At 30.3% G+C, this 17,634-nt stretch overlaps 8 protein-coding genes across 8 annotated transcripts; 2 read left to right on the plus strand and 6 right to left on the minus strand.

Moving 5' to 3' along the window:
* Positions 1-568: 568 nt before the first annotated feature.
* On the minus strand, positions 569-1,435 carry GO595_010328 (uncharacterized protein; the record flags this gene model as incomplete). Its single annotated transcript, XM_067912995.1, has 1 exon — positions 569-1,435. One exon carries the CDS (start codon positions 1,433-1,435, stop codon positions 569-571), a length of 867 nt encoding a protein of 288 aa, XP_067769066.1.
* A 2,232-nt stretch (positions 1,436-3,667) lies between these two features.
* On the plus strand, positions 3,668-4,447 carry GO595_010329 (uncharacterized protein; the record flags this gene model as incomplete). The annotated part of the gene is made up of 1 exon (XM_067912996.1): positions 3,668-4,447. The coding sequence occupies one exon, from the start codon at positions 3,668-3,670 to the stop codon at positions 4,445-4,447; it is 780 nt and encodes a 259-aa protein (XP_067769067.1).
* Positions 4,448-4,862: 415 nt separating this feature from the next.
* On the minus strand, positions 4,863-5,483 carry GO595_010330 (HMG box family protein; the record flags this gene model as incomplete). The annotated part of the gene is made up of 1 exon (XM_067912997.1): positions 4,863-5,483. One exon carries the CDS (start codon positions 5,481-5,483, stop codon positions 4,863-4,865), a length of 621 nt encoding a protein of 206 aa, XP_067769068.1.
* A 663-nt stretch (positions 5,484-6,146) lies between these two features.
* On the minus strand, positions 6,147-6,953 carry GO595_010331 (RNA-binding protein; the record flags this gene model as incomplete). Its single annotated transcript, XM_067912998.1, has 1 exon — positions 6,147-6,953. One exon carries the CDS (start codon positions 6,951-6,953, stop codon positions 6,147-6,149), a length of 807 nt encoding a protein of 268 aa, XP_067769069.1.
* A 2,318-nt stretch (positions 6,954-9,271) lies between these two features.
* On the minus strand, positions 9,272-11,962 carry GO595_010332 (leucine-rich repeat domain-containing protein; the record flags this gene model as incomplete). The annotated part of the gene is made up of 1 exon (XM_067912999.1): positions 9,272-11,962. One exon carries the CDS (start codon positions 11,960-11,962, stop codon positions 9,272-9,274), a length of 2,691 nt encoding a protein of 896 aa, XP_067769070.1.
* A 365-nt stretch (positions 11,963-12,327) lies between these two features.
* GO595_010333 (uncharacterized protein) lies at positions 12,328-12,849 on the minus strand (the record flags this gene model as incomplete). Its single annotated transcript, XM_067913000.1, has 1 exon — positions 12,328-12,849. The coding sequence occupies one exon, from the start codon at positions 12,847-12,849 to the stop codon at positions 12,328-12,330; it is 522 nt and encodes a 173-aa protein (XP_067769071.1).
* A 943-nt stretch (positions 12,850-13,792) lies between these two features.
* GO595_010334 (major facilitator superfamily transporter) lies at positions 13,793-15,016 on the minus strand (the record flags this gene model as incomplete). The annotated part of the gene is made up of 2 exons (XM_067913001.1): positions 13,793-14,734; positions 14,906-15,016. The coding sequence occupies 2 exons, from the start codon at positions 15,014-15,016 to the stop codon at positions 13,793-13,795; spliced, it is 1,053 nt and encodes a 350-aa protein (XP_067769072.1).
* Positions 15,017-15,168: 152 nt separating this feature from the next.
* Positions 15,169-16,608, plus strand: GO595_010335 (mannitol dehydrogenase family protein; the record flags this gene model as incomplete). The annotated part of the gene is made up of 1 exon (XM_067913003.1): positions 15,169-16,608. The coding sequence occupies one exon, from the start codon at positions 15,169-15,171 to the stop codon at positions 16,606-16,608; it is 1,440 nt and encodes a 479-aa protein (XP_067769073.1).
* Positions 16,609-17,634: the final 1,026 nt, after the last annotated feature.

Genomic DNA, 17,634 nt, shown 5'->3' on the forward strand with positions numbered 1-17,634 from the left:
ATTAACTTTTCATTTCGATCTTGAAAAGCCCATAAATGGATTAACTTGGCTCCATTATTACGCTGTTTTGTTTCTTTTTCAATTTTGTAAAATGATATTATTTTTTCTCGATTGTTCATTTTTGCGCTTTCAAATCTGTTGGAATGTCAAAAAGTTGAATGGAATTTCTGGGTGACCGTTAATTTTATATCATTTATTATTCAGTATCATATTCATATAATTAATCGATTTTAGTCAATATGTTAGGACACCAATATGATATATTCTAATATATGTTTGATTCATTTTATATAAAATATTGCAGGGTAATATCGATATCATGCAAAAAAAAATGTTTTTTTGATATGAAATTTTTTTTGTAATGAACGATAATATTTTCAATACAGCGATAAGTGTGTTTCAATATAAGACATAGAAAAATCGATTTTCGATAAAAAAAAATTTTAGTTGTAACACTGTTATTCATGTGTAAACTTCAGATTTCCAATAAGACAAACAATTATCGACCAGATTTCTATATAAAAAAATTGAAGCCGTCAATTATACATTTTCATACAAAAACATTTTATTAAAATATATCAACAATTGCAAACACTCTTCCGCTTATATTTTGTTCTTCTAAAGTTTGTTCTTTCTCAATTTTTTTAGCCGAAACAGATAACTTTACATCAAATGAATCCAAAGACAATTTCTCGTCCGGAGTATTTTCATTTATTTGCATTAATACCCATACATAAACATAAATTCCTTTTGACTTAGGATCGAATCTTCGCATTACTCTTTTACCATTCTTTAATAGAACGGCAATTGTGACGCCAATTGCTGGCTCAGGCGGAAGTGAATTTATTAATTTTTGCATTTCTTCTTCTTCGTTTGCTTTTTCTTCAGCAGTTTGCTTTTCGAGTTCAGTGCGAATTTGCGCCTCTTTAAGTGCTTCGTTGTATTCGATGTTTTGCAATTGAACAATTTCTTGTGTACTCGAAAGTTCTTTTTCGATTGCTGAAGTTTTCGCTTGGCGTTCTGTAGAATTATGTTCATTATGAGAAGGAATTGCTTTGGCTGCGTTTGTGCTATCTGTTTTTCTGTCGAATTTATTGATATTTGCGGAAATTGGATTTTCAGATTCTTTCAATTTGTTTTCTGTTTCTGTTTTCTTAACAATATTTATGTTACTTCTGATATTTGAATCATTTGTTCTTCTTTCTGATATTAGTGTATTATGTTCATTTGCTTTAGCTTCTATATCAGAAATTTTATTTTTATTATTTACATTATTGATTGCTATTTTTCTTCCTGATGTTGGCGCGTTATGCTCATTTGCTTTCTTTTCGAAATTAGAAATTTTATTATTATTTGTATTTGATACATTTGTTCGTCTTCCTGAAGTTGGTGTTTTGGTTTCTGTTAATTTGTTTATTTTTTCTATTTTATCCATATGCGGAATTTCAAATTCCTTTAAATTCGTTCTAACATTTGAACTATTTGTTGTTCGTCTTCCTGAAGTTGGTGTTTTGGTTTCTGTTACTTTGTTTACTGTTTTCTTTTCAACACCAGAAATTTTATTGTTATTTATATTTGAATTATTTATATTTCTTGTGGTGGATTTTGTTGGATTATATTCATTTGATTTATTCAATGTTTTCTTTTCAGTATCAGAAATTTTATTTTTATTGTTTACATTATTGTTTGCTGTTCGTCTTCCTGAAGTTGGCACATTATGTTCATTTGTTTTTTTTTCAATATTAGAAATTTTTTTGTTATTATTTATATTTGATATATTTGTTCGTCTCCCTGAAGTTGGCGTTTTAGTTTCTGTTAATTTGTTTTCTCTTTCAGTTTTATCTGTATGCAGAATTTTATATTCCATTAAATTAGTTCTAACATTTGAACTATTTGTTGTTCGTCTTCCTGAAGTTGTTGCTTTGGTTTCTGTTACTTTGTTTACTGTTTTCTTTTCGACACGAGAAATTTTATTGTTATTTATATTTCTTTTACTATAAATTGCATTATTTGATTTTAATTCTTTTTCAAAATCCTTTTTAAAATTCAAATCATTTGTATTTTTAGTAATAGATTTTGCTGAGCCAAATTCTTTTATTTTATTATTTTCTGTTTTATTTGCGATATCAGAAGTTTTATTATTTGTATTTTTTGTTGTTGATTTTAATGGCTCTCTATTTTGAATATGATTTTGTTTAACTGATCGAACACTTGCGCTTCGCATTCGACTTCTTTCGTTTCCTTTTTCCTGCACTGTTTTTGTTGTTGATTTTTTTTGAGTTGGCTTTGATGCGTTATGAAGCAAAAATTGTGGATCTGGTATGGCTTCGAGAATTCGATTAGAACGCTTTGGTGCAGATGGATATCTTTTCTTTGAAGAATTATTATTATTGGTATCTCGAAGTAAAGATTTTTTAGTGGCTGAAATACCAACTTCATTCTGCGGAGAAGGTTTTGGTCTTAGGTGTGGTGGAATAAGCTGATCATCAAGAGATTTTTCAATCGCAATTCGAACAGCTTCATCTTCATTAAAATTTCCATTACCGAAATCCTTGTCATATGCTGTAGTACTGTTTTTCATTTGACGAGAAATCTGATTTTTATCTTGATTTGATTGGGAATCTAAAAACCCCAAAAGAGTAGCTTGGAATTCAGTATCACTCATTTCATTTATTTCTTTATCAGAAATTCCATGACTTATAAAAAGGCTGCGAAAATCTTTTCTGAAATCCATTTTTGGGTTGGATTCATCTTTTAACGTTCTCCTTTTGCTTGCAAATTTAATGGTCATAATGTTAGTTGGTTTTTCACAACAATAGGAGTTTCAATAACCCAACAAAATTTGAGAGAGAATTTGAATACATTCCAAATTTCAGAGCGCCTGTTACTAAGTATTGAAATTTTTTGGGTTCACACTGAATTGAAATGGCAGGATACGGTAACCCCAATTTTTGTTTGTTTTCGAGAGATAATTTTCGAAAATTGAGTTCCATCTGATGTTCTAAGAAAAAGTTATTGTTTTTCTTTGCACAAATAATGAATTGTATGATTTACATTTTTCTGGCTGCCAAATTTTGCTTGGTTGGAAATGAGCCTTATCCTTTATTTTTTTAGACTTTCAGCTCAATATTATGAAGAAGAAAATCAAACATTGATTATAACAAATACAAGTGAGCTAAGTAGCCGGAATGTTTATAAATCAAACACCTTGCATCTTCAGATTTATGGAATTGATAATATATCAGAAAATAATGCATTTGAAGATTGGAACATTTTATCTCTCATCATTGGGGGTGGCGTTGTAACTATTGGGCAGTCTACATTCAGAAATTGCGATAAATTAATCAAAATAAATTTTGGTCCAAATTTAAATATAATCGGACGATATGCATTCTATAGTTGTGATAGTCTTACAAGTATATTTCTCCCTGATTCAGTAACTCAAATATTAGAAAGATCATTTAGAGAATGTTATAACTTAAATACTGTTATTCTTGGAAAAAATGTGAATGTAATTGATAGTAATGCGTTCACTAATTGCAACATTAGTTGTCTATTTTACACTGGAATTACAGAGCCAGCTTCGATCTCATCATCTGCTTTTCGAAATATTAACACAAGCCTCGTTTTGGTAACTCCTGAATATGAGGGAACAACATTTGGTGGAATGCTTGTAGTCAGTGGTACTTCCATTGAAGATTGTCCTCCACCACCCACCCACACATATTCACAATCTGATACATTTTCCCAATCTGATACATTTTCCCAATCAAACACACTTTCTGATACATTTTCTCAATCAAATACATATTCACAATCGAACACATATTCACTGTCGAATACATTTTCTCAATCAAATGCATTTACGCGATCATTAATTCCTGATGCCTCACTAACAGTCAGTTATGTTCTTGTAAGTGTAATAGTTCCATCAGCAACCAAAACTTATTCATACAATTCATACATTTCCGACACTATCACATTTTCATTTATTAATTCTGTTTACACCAACACAATTTCCAAATTTATATATTATGACTATACTGTAGTGTATTATACAGTAAATGTTGTTTCATTCTCAGGTTATTACTATGTAATTGATTATCCACAAGTCGAAGCAGACAAAGACCAAACAAAAACAATAATTATTATTGTTGTTATAGCTGTTGTAGCAATAGTAATTGTCGTTCTGTTGATTGTTTTGTTGGTTAAACTTAAAAACAGAAAACCTGAAACTCAAAAATCTCAAAGTACAGAAATTGTTAATCAAGAAGAACCTGTAGAAATTTTAGAATACACAAACGATTCTAAAATAAGTTATATTAAAGAATTAGAAGAAGATCCTTTCGGCCACGATTTCGATGAAGAAATTTATTTCGATAACATGGCCAATGAAAATAAGAGTGGATCAGAGGAAGAGAGTAATTCCGATGAGTCCAAATCTTAAGATTCTATTAAGCTTAATAGAATCAATAAATGTTTATAATATGCGTACTATCAATTTATTGATTTTGTTTTGATACTAAAATAGTATTTTAAGAAATTTTTTATGTTTTCGTACCTATAAAACTTTGAAACTAATGCATTTAATGAGTTATTTCCATTTGTTGCACTTGATTAGAACGATGAGTTTTTCCAATTTGACAATTGAAAAAAACGATCGTAAAACACTCAATATAAATTTTTGTGGAGGTGTTGTGTTAATAACCGCTTGATCGTATGAATTTCTACAGTCCAATTGAAAGTTTTCAATGCTTGAAGCCGCGGTTCTTTTCGGGTTACAGGTCTGGTTTCGATTAAAAGAATAATTTTTTCAAGACTTTTATCAATAAGATTTACTCCCTTTGGCATGTTTATTTCAACTAGCTTTGTCCCATTGTGTATTGACCTATTTGATAGGAATTTTGTTGACCGACTTGCTGTGGATAGGACATTTGTTGATACTGAACCTGTGTTGGCTGTTGCGACATTTGTCCTCCCTGAACTTGTGGATTCATTAACGTCTGATTTTGTTGCATTGGATACCCAGGAATCATTTGTTGATAAAACGGCATTCCTCCAACCTGTTGATAGGCTGCGAGATTTGGGTCTATTTGATAAGGAGCCATTGGGAATACTTGAGCATTCTTAGTGAGCAATTCATTCAAAGCCCTCTTCCTACGTGCCTTACGGTATGTGTAATTTGGATGATTTTTCTTAAAATCTTCCTGTAAAGCTTGTGCCTTTTGTTTATATGCTATTTTTTGATTACTTGGTACCTCTTTCCACATCTTTCCAAGAAGCTTTGATACTTCTATATTTGACATCGTTGGGTTTTCTTGCTGAACCTTTGAACGCATTTCTTGGGAATATAAAATAAAGGCATTTGGTGGTCTGCGAGAGTTATCCGCCTCAGGATCTTGCTGTGCAACATCAACAGCTTCCTGAGGGAATTGTTGTTGAGGGATCCATGCTCCTTTACTGTTGGCGCCAACGTCGTACATTTGCTAGATTTATATGGTCAGAAAATTGAATGCGAAGTTCTGTTTCTCAATTTTTGAGTACATTGAAAATTGCTTTATAAAACAGCAATATCTTGTTTTTTATATTGATAATTTTTATATAATTAAAATCAAAGATTATCAATTTAAAAATAAATAAAATATCAAAACTATTAGAGCTATTATTCATATTCACTTAAATACAAATCAATGGTTTTAGAAATTAATTGATTAACTATTTGATTATTATTTGATAAATAAATTGTGTATTTGATATAATTATGTTGTAGCAGGTTAAAATGCATATTTAGAAAGATATTTGTATTTTTGTATTCACTACATTCAATTTTCAGAGTTATTGATTTCGATTGACAAGTTTAAATCGAGTCTTTCTCGTTATCTTTCATTTTATTGAAATGTTTTGAGATCCAACACAAAGATTGTGTGAATTGTTTTTTTTGGTTTGTTACCTGCAAACTCAATTGATCTCAAAAAAATTGCGGTCGAATTATTTCCATTAACCAAATTTTTTCGTGAGTTTTAAAATAAAACTTTCAATTTTTTTCGTGAACATCATCGAAAAAAATCCCAAATGAATAGATACAATTAAAAAAACAAAATTTATAGCAAAAAATAATTACTTAAACGCTTTTATGATAATCCGAGTTATTTTTGGAAAGCATTTCTTACAAATGGTTCAAATTTTTGTGCATTTCTCCTAAATCCACCAGGCAGGGAAAATTCAATGGATACGCGAGAACCCATAACATACTTGCCATTTAATCCATTCAAAGCAGCTTCTGATGATCTTGTGTCGAAATATTCGATGAATCTTTGGCTAGGCTTTGTTGGGGTGCCCCGAATTTGTCTGATTTCGCCAAATTGCGAAAACGAAGATTCTATATGTTGGTCATTAATTCCACTTGGTAAATTAAAGACAACAATAGTTCCATTATTTGGTGGTTTTTTCGGATCTTCAATCTTTGGAAGTGGTGCATAAACAACCATTATCACGTTCCCATGCAACATTGAGCCATTCTTCATTTTCTTAAACTGTATTGAACTTCGCAAATCATAGTATTCAATAGTAACAATGCCTTTTGATAATTTTGAGAAATTAATTGATTTAATTCCATTTTTAACAAAAAATGTATTTTCGAATTCTGCGTGACTCGTGTGTGGATTAACGTTGCTAACAATTAGGGTTCGATTTTCAATTTCATAAAAATCATTATAAGATGAATAAGATGATGGATATTGTAAGGATGGAGGATAAAGAGTAGAAGAAACAGATGTTTGTTGCGTTGCTGTGTTTATTGGTGTTTCAAAAATTTTTGCTGATTTTTCTTCTGAGATTAGAGGATATGGAGGTGGTTGAAGATAGGAATCGAAGTACTCGATAAAAGGTCTTTCTGAAGGTGATCCTGAAAAATTTGGTGGCGTCGAAACAAAATCGCTCCAATTTGATTCCATGAATCTGACTTTTGGGAAACGTTCAAACAAAGTGCCTTAAATTTTGAGTCTTAAAAATACGATAGATGAGCTTTTTATTCAAAGAAAAGAGGAACACAATTTTATTGAAATCTAAAGTTTCTGGATCTGCCATTAACCGTTGTTTCACAATTGTACACAATCTTAGCATTTCCTTCAGAAACCTTCCAAAACCATTTGAAAAACTGTTGGACACCTAAATATGACTCTAAATCATTGCAATCGAAATTTTGTGAAATCTTTTGAGGATCAAAAATATTTAATCTCGTATAAGATAATTTTTTTGATTTACAAAAAGTAGATTTAAAAATAAAATACTTTTTTTAAGTAATATTAAAGAGTTCTTATTTATTTTGTTGAAAAAATTTTATTTGTCCAATTTCCCTTCTTTAAAGTCATCTACAAACGGATCTTCTTTAATTTTGGCATATTAATTTTTAAATCAAAGAAATTTTCTTCTAAATTTTAAGGAATATTTACATTTTGTTTTTTAATAATGATAGATGGTGTCAATATTTTGCTTATCCTTTCTTATTTGACAATCATTAGTAGAAGGATTCAAGATCAATGTTGTATGAAAATCAACACTCATATTAAGGCATTGACAGAACTTTGAAGAAAATTTCTTTTTTTGATGAGCATTCAACATAACGTAAGTAAATTCCTTCTTTCTGATAAAATTCCAAATAATTTTAGATACACATAACCTCCAGTTTCAATCTGGTTAAAAATTAAGACAAAGTTAGTCATAAATATTTCAATTTTTAGTTAATATTTATTATATTATACAATGTCATTTGAAAGAACTAACAATGGATAGTAAAAGAAATTAAAAGAAATGAAATTTATCAAATTTTATCGAGATGATATAAGAATATGATAAAGTTAATTTTATCACAAATAATCACACAATTGTACGTTAAAAAACACGTTATATGCATACGATAGGTTGGTTTTTTTTACCATCGTTATAGGGTACCCTCAAATGCCACTTTTCTTAAACTAGTTAAAAAAAATTTTTGTTCCAATCCATAAATTAAAAAATTTTGGAAGAAAATTTATGAATAAATATAATTAATAGCTATTATTATACACATAAATGCAGAAATATCTTTAGAATGACATGAAATTGCATATTGTCAAATAATAAATTTAAACTTTTTCATTATACATTATAATAATATAGATGGCATTTTAAAATATTATATGAGAAATATAAACAATTGCTAAATGTTTGTTTAATTACGATATTGAACATTGAACAAGGTAATGAATACGCAAAAGTCAATATTAGTTTACTTTTTATTAGCTCAGTAAATAAACTTGATTTAGAAAATGTATTATGATTTAGTGAATGAATTTGACTTCGTAAATGAAGTAAATACATTTTAAATTGTTGTAGCAATGCAATTTTCTTATTTGAATTTATATTTACACAAATAACCATTGTTTCTTATTTCCAATTTTCAAATGCATAGCTTTCATTTGGTGGAACATTATTTGGAATAATAAATGTTTCAATAGAAAAACCATATGACATATAAATTTATTATAAAGAATTCCACTTTTAAAGTGGGTTTAACTTAAAATAGAAATTATAATATTATCTAACGATCATGAGTTGTGATAGTGTTGAATCAATAAAGTTTTGGCACAAGCGATAAATGAACTTTTCACAACGCTTTCAAATGTGCCAAAATTGTATTCAAAACAGGTTTTGTTAGCTATTTAAACGATGTATTCAAATACTTTGATCGTACGATTAACATCATTGAAATATCGAATGTAAAGTAGTCAACTATCGTTTAACATGTTACGAGATCTGTCAGATCTGCCATTTTTTTAATATGAGTTCTTCATCATCTTGCTGCTCAAGTTCTTGCTGCCACTGCTGCTGCTGCAAATGCAATTTACTATGACATCATCAATTTAATAAAAATCACTAACATGAATTTCTATATTTATTTTCTTTCAATCATTTTTAATTAATTATTTATTTATTCAAAGTTATTATTTAATGACAAACAAAATTTCTTTAAACAGAACTCAATATTCTTAATGCTTATATTAATATATCAATTTACTTAATAATCAAAAAATCTGATCAATCTTATTTATTCAATTTTAATCTTATTTCAGATTTTGTGGTGGATAAAAATAATGGTGAATACAATTGTTGTATACTTATGCACGAAAATATTATCTGATATACCCAAATACTAAATAATTTAATTCTAAAATTTTAGTTTTAATCAAAAATCGTTCAAATATTCATTAATTCTTTACAATTTACTTTGGTTTTAAATTTCAAATGCATCTTCATCAATTTCTTGTTTTTGTGTTGTCAAACTTTGTTTCTCACCCTGTGCGTTAGCTAGAGCCAAATTTCTATTTCTAAAGTATGTAAACAAGATTACAGCCACACACACGAGTACGACAACAATAGTTACTACGATTATAACTATTTCTGTTGAGCCAATTCCAGACTTTTTAACATTCTTTGCACCATAATTAGCAGGTACAAACGAATATTGATACATTGTCACGGAAACATAGTTTTCTTTTACACTATATTCATACGTTTGTGAATCAACACTTACATAAGTTTGTTTATCATCAATTAATGTAAAACTAATTGTTTGTGTAGTAAATGAATTTTTGATTTCTAAATATTTTGTAAATGTAACAGTTGAATAAGGTATAGCTGTGAGTTCCCAATTTTCTGGGGCTGAGGCAGTAAATGAACATGATGGAATAAATGTTTGCGATTTTGTAAATGTTGAGGTTGCTTGAATGCATTCTGATAATGAACCAACATGAACATTTAAATTGCAAAATGTATCTCCGTTATATTCATTTAAACATTGTACAGTTGGATTTGCTATATATGAAAATACTTCGGTTCCAAAAGATGGTTGTGATGTACCGGGATAAAATAAACATTTAAGTACAGTACAATAATAAAATGCATAATCATCAATCTTTTGAAGTTTTGAGCCTAAATAAAGTGTATTCATTAAATTACAATTTTCAAATGCATGTTTCCCGATAGTTTGAACTGAATTTGGAAGTGTAATATTAATAAAGCTTGCATAATTAAATGCATAATCTTCAATAGTTTTTAAACTTACTCCACATTCAAATTGTGTAATTCCTTTATTATATTGAAATGCATATGCTTTGATTGTTGTAACTGTATCAGGGATATAACATACGCCATTTTTTGAACCTGGATATGAAATAAGTTCTGTTATATCAGAATTATAAAGTGCTCCGTCATTATTATAATTACAATAAATTTGATTACCTGAATCAACAATTATTGTTTGCAATGATGGTGTATTAGCAAATGCTGATTCTCCTATTGATGTTGTCGATGTAGGAATATGTATAGATGTTAATGCTTTACATTCTTTAAATGCAGAATTTCCAATAGTTTTAAGTTTATCTCCAATTTTACATGTTATTAATGACGAACAATCCAAAAATGCATTCTCTAAAATCTCGTTGACATTTGTAAGATCAATTGATATCAATGATGAACATAAATAAAATGCATTTTTCCCAATCGTTTGAATATTTTGACCGGCATTGATTGTTTTAAGCCCAGTTGAATAAAATGCATAATCTGATATAGTTTTAACTGATGAAGGTAATGTAATTGTTTCAAGTGTATTGCAAGCATAAAACGAATAACTACCAATTTCAGTTATTTTTTCATTTAATGTAACTAATGATAATTTTTTGCAATTTTGAAATAAACTGGATTCAATTTTTGTAACTTCTCCGATATTAACTGTTGTTAATTGATTACAACTTTCGAATGCATTATATAAAATCGAAGTAACTGTTGGTGGTAATGTAATTTGTGTTATTGATGTATATGAAAATGCATAAGTTCCAATTGTAGTTAATTTGCTTCCACTTGATATTGTAAATGATGTAAGTGAATAACAATAACTAAAAGCATAAGAACTAATCGTTTCTGTTTTTACTGGAAGTTGAATTGATGTGATTCCAGAATATTGAAATGCATTATTTCCAATACTTGTAATTCCTGTTCCAATTGTAACTGTTGTTAATAATTCACAATTAATAAAAGCTTTTTCACCAATTGATGTTGCTGTATTAGGAATTATAATATTTTTCAAAGATGAACATCGCGCAAATAATTGCTCTGAAATAGATTGAAGTTTTTCATTCATTTGTATTTCTTGCAATTTTATACAGTCTGAAAATGCATTTGCACCAATGTCTATTGTAGATGTTGGTATCTTGAATGTTGTTATACTCGTTCTTACAAATGCTTGACTTCCAATATTTGTTACTCCTTCTGGTAAACTTATGGATTGTAAACTTACGCATGAATAAAATGCTTCCATATCGATCATTGTAACAGTTTCAGGAATATTTATTGATGTCAAATTCCCACAAGCATAAAAACAACTTGCTGGAATAGTTTTGATTTTTATATCGTCTTCGAATTTAACAGTTTTCAAATTTATACATGTTCCAAATGCTGTTCCACCTAATGAAAAAAGGTCAGCTGGAATTGTTATAGAAGTTAATGAATAACATTGAGCAAATGCATTTTGACCAAGTGTAAGATTTTTTGTAGGCAAAGAGATTGTAGCAAGTAACTCACATGCTTGAAACGCACAATTAAGGATTTCACATAACGCTGTCCCAAATGTAACAGATGTTAAATTTTTACAATCACGGAAAGCACTTTCATCAATTTTTGTTACAGAATTTCCTAATGTAACTGTTTTAAGGTATTCTGCTGCATTAAATTGACCAGCCGGAATATATGTTACACTTCCTGTAATATCGAGAGTAATAATTTCATTTTTTATTTCTATCAATATTTCATCAGAAAAATCATTTTGTTCATTGATAGTAAGTTTTTTTGAATTCTTGTCCCATTGATTATCTTGAAATGTTTGGACAGAATTTTGAAATAGTGTAATGATAGCAGGTAAAAAGATCATGAATAATATTAAGTGAAGAGAAGGGATTTTTAAATAGATAGAAAATTTCTGTATGATTCAATGTTGATAAAAATAAACCATTTATATCTTCTTATTTTGATATGTAAAGGTGTAAAAAAGTTAGAAATACCGCAGAATATAAAAATATTTGTGTGTAACTTTGAAATTTATTAAGATTATTAGACATACGACGTTGCATGACTTTAGGTTGAAGAACGATTTTTTTGTTTGTAATAACACTTTTATTATATAATAATTAAGTCACATATATAAATATTAAACTTAAAATTATTTTTATTTATTAGATAAGAAAAACATTTCATTTTACATCAAATAAAAAAAATAATTGGAAAGAAAGTATATTTTTATTCGTACACTTCAACAGCAACTTGAAATGTCTGTATCAAAAGCCGAATTAAATCATCAATGTTTTTACATGATGAATTAGAAAGCCGAACTCTTAATAGAGCTAGTGCTTGAAATGACACAAATTCGAGAGAGATAAATTTTGATGGTATATTACATCTTTTTATGAAAATTGGAACCAACGATGTGGCAATCTGTCGTTGTCCCATAATGTAATCAGAAACATTACTATGTTTATCAAGAGAAATAATCCGCCGTGATGAAGGATCTTCAATATCTGTTTTAACTTCTTCAACAATTACACCAAACCGAATGTATTGACCATCTGTTATTTCAACTTCAATATCATCTGTTACATATGCTTTAACTGTTGTATCAACTAACGCAACTTTAAATGTTCGAATAGGACGTTGTTGAACTTGAGTTGAAATAGTTTGATTAAATGGATTATAAAACATTGTTGAATATCTACGTTGTGAGTGTAACTCTGATGGGCTTGCGAAAAAAACAGGTTCTGTCATTCTTCTTTTGATTGGTGAATTATGCTGTGGAAATAAATATTGATCTGGATCCAAACCCACAAGGTTTATAAAATCTGTTGGAAGCAAGTCACTAAGTCGATGTCTTCGAATGTTTCTTCAGGTTCTTGTTCAGCCTGAGAAAATCTTCTGTCGATCATCGATTTAGTAAAATTTTGCTCATTTATTTTCTTTTAAAAAGCGTTAATTTGAAAGAAAACAAAAATGTCAGTAACGAATATTTATTTATCACATCTCGACAAGGTTTATATTTTCATTCGTTTAGATAACGTAGAAGTAATTAAAGAAAGCATAGAACATACACTACAAAAACATTACATGAAACATTCAATATGATCGTAATCATATTCAAAATAGTAAGATCATTACTATTATTTTTTTGGAAATCGCTTTCAAAACCCTATGCATACAAATGTATAATTTGTTTTGGAAATTATGTAATTAGAATTGGTTTAATGATTTTTTTTACGTTGTTTAAGCAAAAAAAATAAATTTTATGTTGGACAGTTACTATTACGAATGCTTGTCTTCATTTACAGCATAAATATTCCAAATGCATTGAACAGTCAAATCGATGAGATTTTGCACAATTTTTGTTGTTGCGAGGGGTGCACCAATTTGAATTAAATTGTTTGTGGAAAATAAGTAGCACTTTTCGATCGGTTTGAATAATATATTACGTTCAAAAAGTGGAATCTACAGTTGGTTATTTCATGGAACTCTCACATTTCTTTAATGCAAGAAAAAGTCAAAGCAATCCGCTCAAATTTGAGGTTAAAATTTGTGCAATCTTTGAATTTGTCATTTGACAGGTTATTTCCATTGTTTGGAGCGAAGGGTCGCAGTGCCACTTCAGCAGACTTAAGACATCCGACGGCCATATGAAACGAATACAATTCCACAATAAATTTTTATCTTTATTAACTTAAGCTTCTTCATCAGCCTCGTCGTCATCATTATTCTGATTTTCTGGTTCCTTAACAACAAAAATACCAAAGATGAGGCCGACGATTGAAATGGCCATGTAGAAAAGCATAGAGCCGTACATGCCCATTTTAGAGTTTCTCATTGGTGGCCATATGAAAACGATACAGAACACCAAGAGCCAATTTGCGGTGCAGTTGATTGAAGCCGCTGTACCACGGACTGAGTCTGGGAAATACTCTGGCACAATGAACCATGGGATCGGCCCAAGACCAATACCGAATCCAAGCATATACAAGAAGATGCAAATCAGAGAAAGGATGTTGGTCCAACCCAAGTAACCATTCAATGCGAATATCAACAGCGAGACGACAACAATACCTTCACTGATAATCCAAATAATTCTTCTGCCAAATTTGTTCATCAAAAATCCACCAATGATACATGTGATGATTTGCGCACTGGTACCAATACCTGCTTGATAGTTACCATCTATATCGATACCACTGTCATTCATAATCGTTGCGAGATTTGACAAAAGCGCATTAACACCACAAAATTGTTGGAAGAACATAAGGAGAACACCAATGATGAGATATTTGATATGTCTTTTCTGGCAAATTGATTCTTTTGGTTTATCATCATCTTCATCCTCATCTTTCATGTTTTCACAAGCAGGGCTTTCCATTATAAACCACACTGTGATTGATTGCAGAAGCATAATAGCAGCAGCGATGTAACATAATATCATGAAATCAACAGATGGCGCAACAAAGTCAAAAATGAGAACGCCAATTACATTAAAAATCTGATTAAGTGAGCCGAAGAGTGCAGAGTAACCCTCAGGAGCAATTTCTACAAGATACATTGGACAGATAGTTGAAAATCCACCAGTCATTAACCCTTGAAGAAACCTCGCAACAACACCAGCCCAAATGTGAACCTTTGTAAGTAAGACCAATAGCCAAGATACAAGACCAAATGCGGCGATACAAAATAGCACTTTCTTTCTTGATTGTTTAAATAGTTTAAACAATCCGCTTGTTATAAATGTCCCAAAAATAGCGGCAATGTAAGTACAAGAACTATAAAAAGCCCATGTAGTATCATCGACGTTATGCATTGCACGAATTTCTTTTTCAGTTGGTGAAGGAAACACAACAACTTGACCTAACTGTGTTGACCCTAACAGGATAACGAGAGCAGACAATAATTCTTTCTTCATACAAACTTAAAAATGAATTTGTGCACATAATCTAGCGACTTGAACTTTTTCTAAAACTTCTATAGAATTTTTTCTGAGAATGTTCCAAATTTTCTGTGAAAAATAACGCTGGAGATTTTTCATCTCATTTTTCTTGAAGGATATCATTCGCTATGAGCTCTGTCAAGTCATTTAATTATGATCGATCCAACCTCAAGGCAGGAATCGCTCACATCGGAGTTGGGAACTTCCATAGGGCACATCAGGAATTTTACATCAGCAAGTTAATGGAACAGTGTCCTGACCAACAAAATTGGGCTTACATAGGAATAGCACTTCTTCCTTTCGATGAAGCTCTTGTTAAGGCTCTCAAGTCACAAAACTGTGAATATACTTGCACGGTTTGTAGTCGGGATGGAACTAATGAAACTTATAAAATTGGTTCTCTCCTTGATATCAAATATGCTATTGATGATCCAAAAGGAGTTATTGAAACTCTTGCATCTAAAGATATCAAAATTATTTCAATGACTATAACTGAGGGTGGTTATAACATGGATAAGAAGACAGGAGAATTCGTATTAACAGAACCTAATGTAGCTCATGATATCAAAGAAAAAGATTCTCCGGAAACTGTATTCGGTTATATCGCTGCTGGCCTTCGCCTTCGTAAAGAACTTGGAAATGGCCCAGTGACCATTTTATCATGTGATAACTTGCAACATAATGGAAACACTTGTAAGAGAGCGATCACATCTTTCATATCTGCTCAAGATCCAGAACTTGCTAAATGGGTCGAAACAAATGTCACTTTCCCCAATTCAATGGTTGATCGCATCACACCAGCAGTACGTCCTGAAGATAGGGAAAGACTGAATCGTGAAAACGGTACTAATTGCGCTGCTCCAATTTATACCGAAGATTTCATCCAATGGATCATCGAGGATAACTTCATCGCAGGTCGTCCAACTTGGGAAAAGGTTGGCGTTGAGTTTTGTAATGATGTAACACCATATGAAAACATGAAGCTTAGTTTGTTAAATGCTTCACATAGTCTCCTTTCATATCCTTCATTCCTGAGTGGTTATCGATATGTTGATAAGGCTATGAGTGATCCAAGGATCCAAAAGTTCGTGAAGGACTTCATGGAAATCGATATCACTCCATATGTACCAGCGCCTGGTAATATCGATCTCGACTTATACAAGAAGACACTCATAGAGAGATTCGGTAATAAGACAATTTCTGATCAAGTAGCTCGTCTTTGTTTCGATGGAGCATCTAAGATTCCTGTTTACATTGTTCCGAACCTAAAGAAGATGGTGGCAGATAAACATGACCTTACACGTGTTGCTTACTTCGCTGCTGTGTATAGGAAATACCTGAGAAGTACGAAGGATGATAATGGAGATGAATATAAAGTGAACGATCCTTGGGTGACTGAAGATGATAAGAAACTTCTGTATGATGAAGACCCAGTTAAGTTCTTATCAGCATCAATGTGGAAGGGAGCTGACATAGAGGAGTGCGATGATTTCAAGAAATTATACCTTGACTTTGCCAGTCGTCTTGAAAAGGAATCAGCCATGAAGGTGCTCGAGACAATAATTTAAATAGTAAAGCTGAATATTATTTTTATTTTTATGCTTTAGAAAAAATTAATCAACATCACATCAAAAATACTGGAATTGGAATTTCACTTTTTGTGTTCGTTCAAAGGTTTTTGGCATTTTCTGTGCGATAGTTTACAACGATATCGGTGACGATATTTGTTTGATTGAGATTTTGTTTCAAAATGCTCTGAAAAAATTGAGTGATTATGACGTATCGGCGTGAAAAGACCGAAAATCAATTGAAATTTGAACGATATACAGAAGTTGCTCAGAAATAGAAAATGTTCATTAATGCTTGAATACGGAAACAAAATTTCGTATCAATTATTCTGATGTGTTGTGAAGAAATGTCTATCAACTCTCGATTGCGAGCATTAAAATTCAAGTTATTATTTAATATAGGAAATATATTTTTCACATCATAAGATAACTTAAAACGATTATTCAAAATATGAAAAAATAAATATTTATTAAATTGTTCATGTGCTCGTGTGGTTGGTTTCATTAAAATAAATTACTTATTTTTTTTAATTTTTTTTTTTGATTTTAGTGGGGTATTTTTGTCGATAATAAATTTATTTTTTTGCATAATTTCATCATGAAAGCATTCAATATAATGTTTTCTGGGTGTTGAAGAATGATATAACACAGAGATCTAATGTAAACAATTTGGTTTGCAAATAGTTTAATAATTATATGTTCAGACGGTCGTTGAGGTGAGGCTTTTGGAAGTATAAAGGACCTACTCACATAACCCCACAAATAGGAAGAAATTTTGAAGAATTCATGAAGAGATTAATGATATTTTTTCCATCAAAATTTACTCGAAATCGGTATATATGTATGAAAAGAAGGTGATAATTAATTTTAAAAGCAAGCATCTATTTGAAACGAAAAACACAAAACATTGTACTTGACAAAGTCTCTTAAGAACAAAAGCTTATTAACAAATTAATTATCATTTTAATGGTTAATGGAAATCTTCATTCTCATTTTCAAATTCACTTCTTTCTTTATCTTCCACAT

This window comes from Histomonas meleagridis (assembly GCF_020186115.1).
Source record: "Histomonas meleagridis strain 2922-C6/04-10x chromosome Unknown scaffold_61, whole genome shotgun sequence".
Lineage (NCBI taxonomy): Eukaryota > Parabasalia > Tritrichomonadida > Dientamoebidae > Histomonas > Histomonas meleagridis.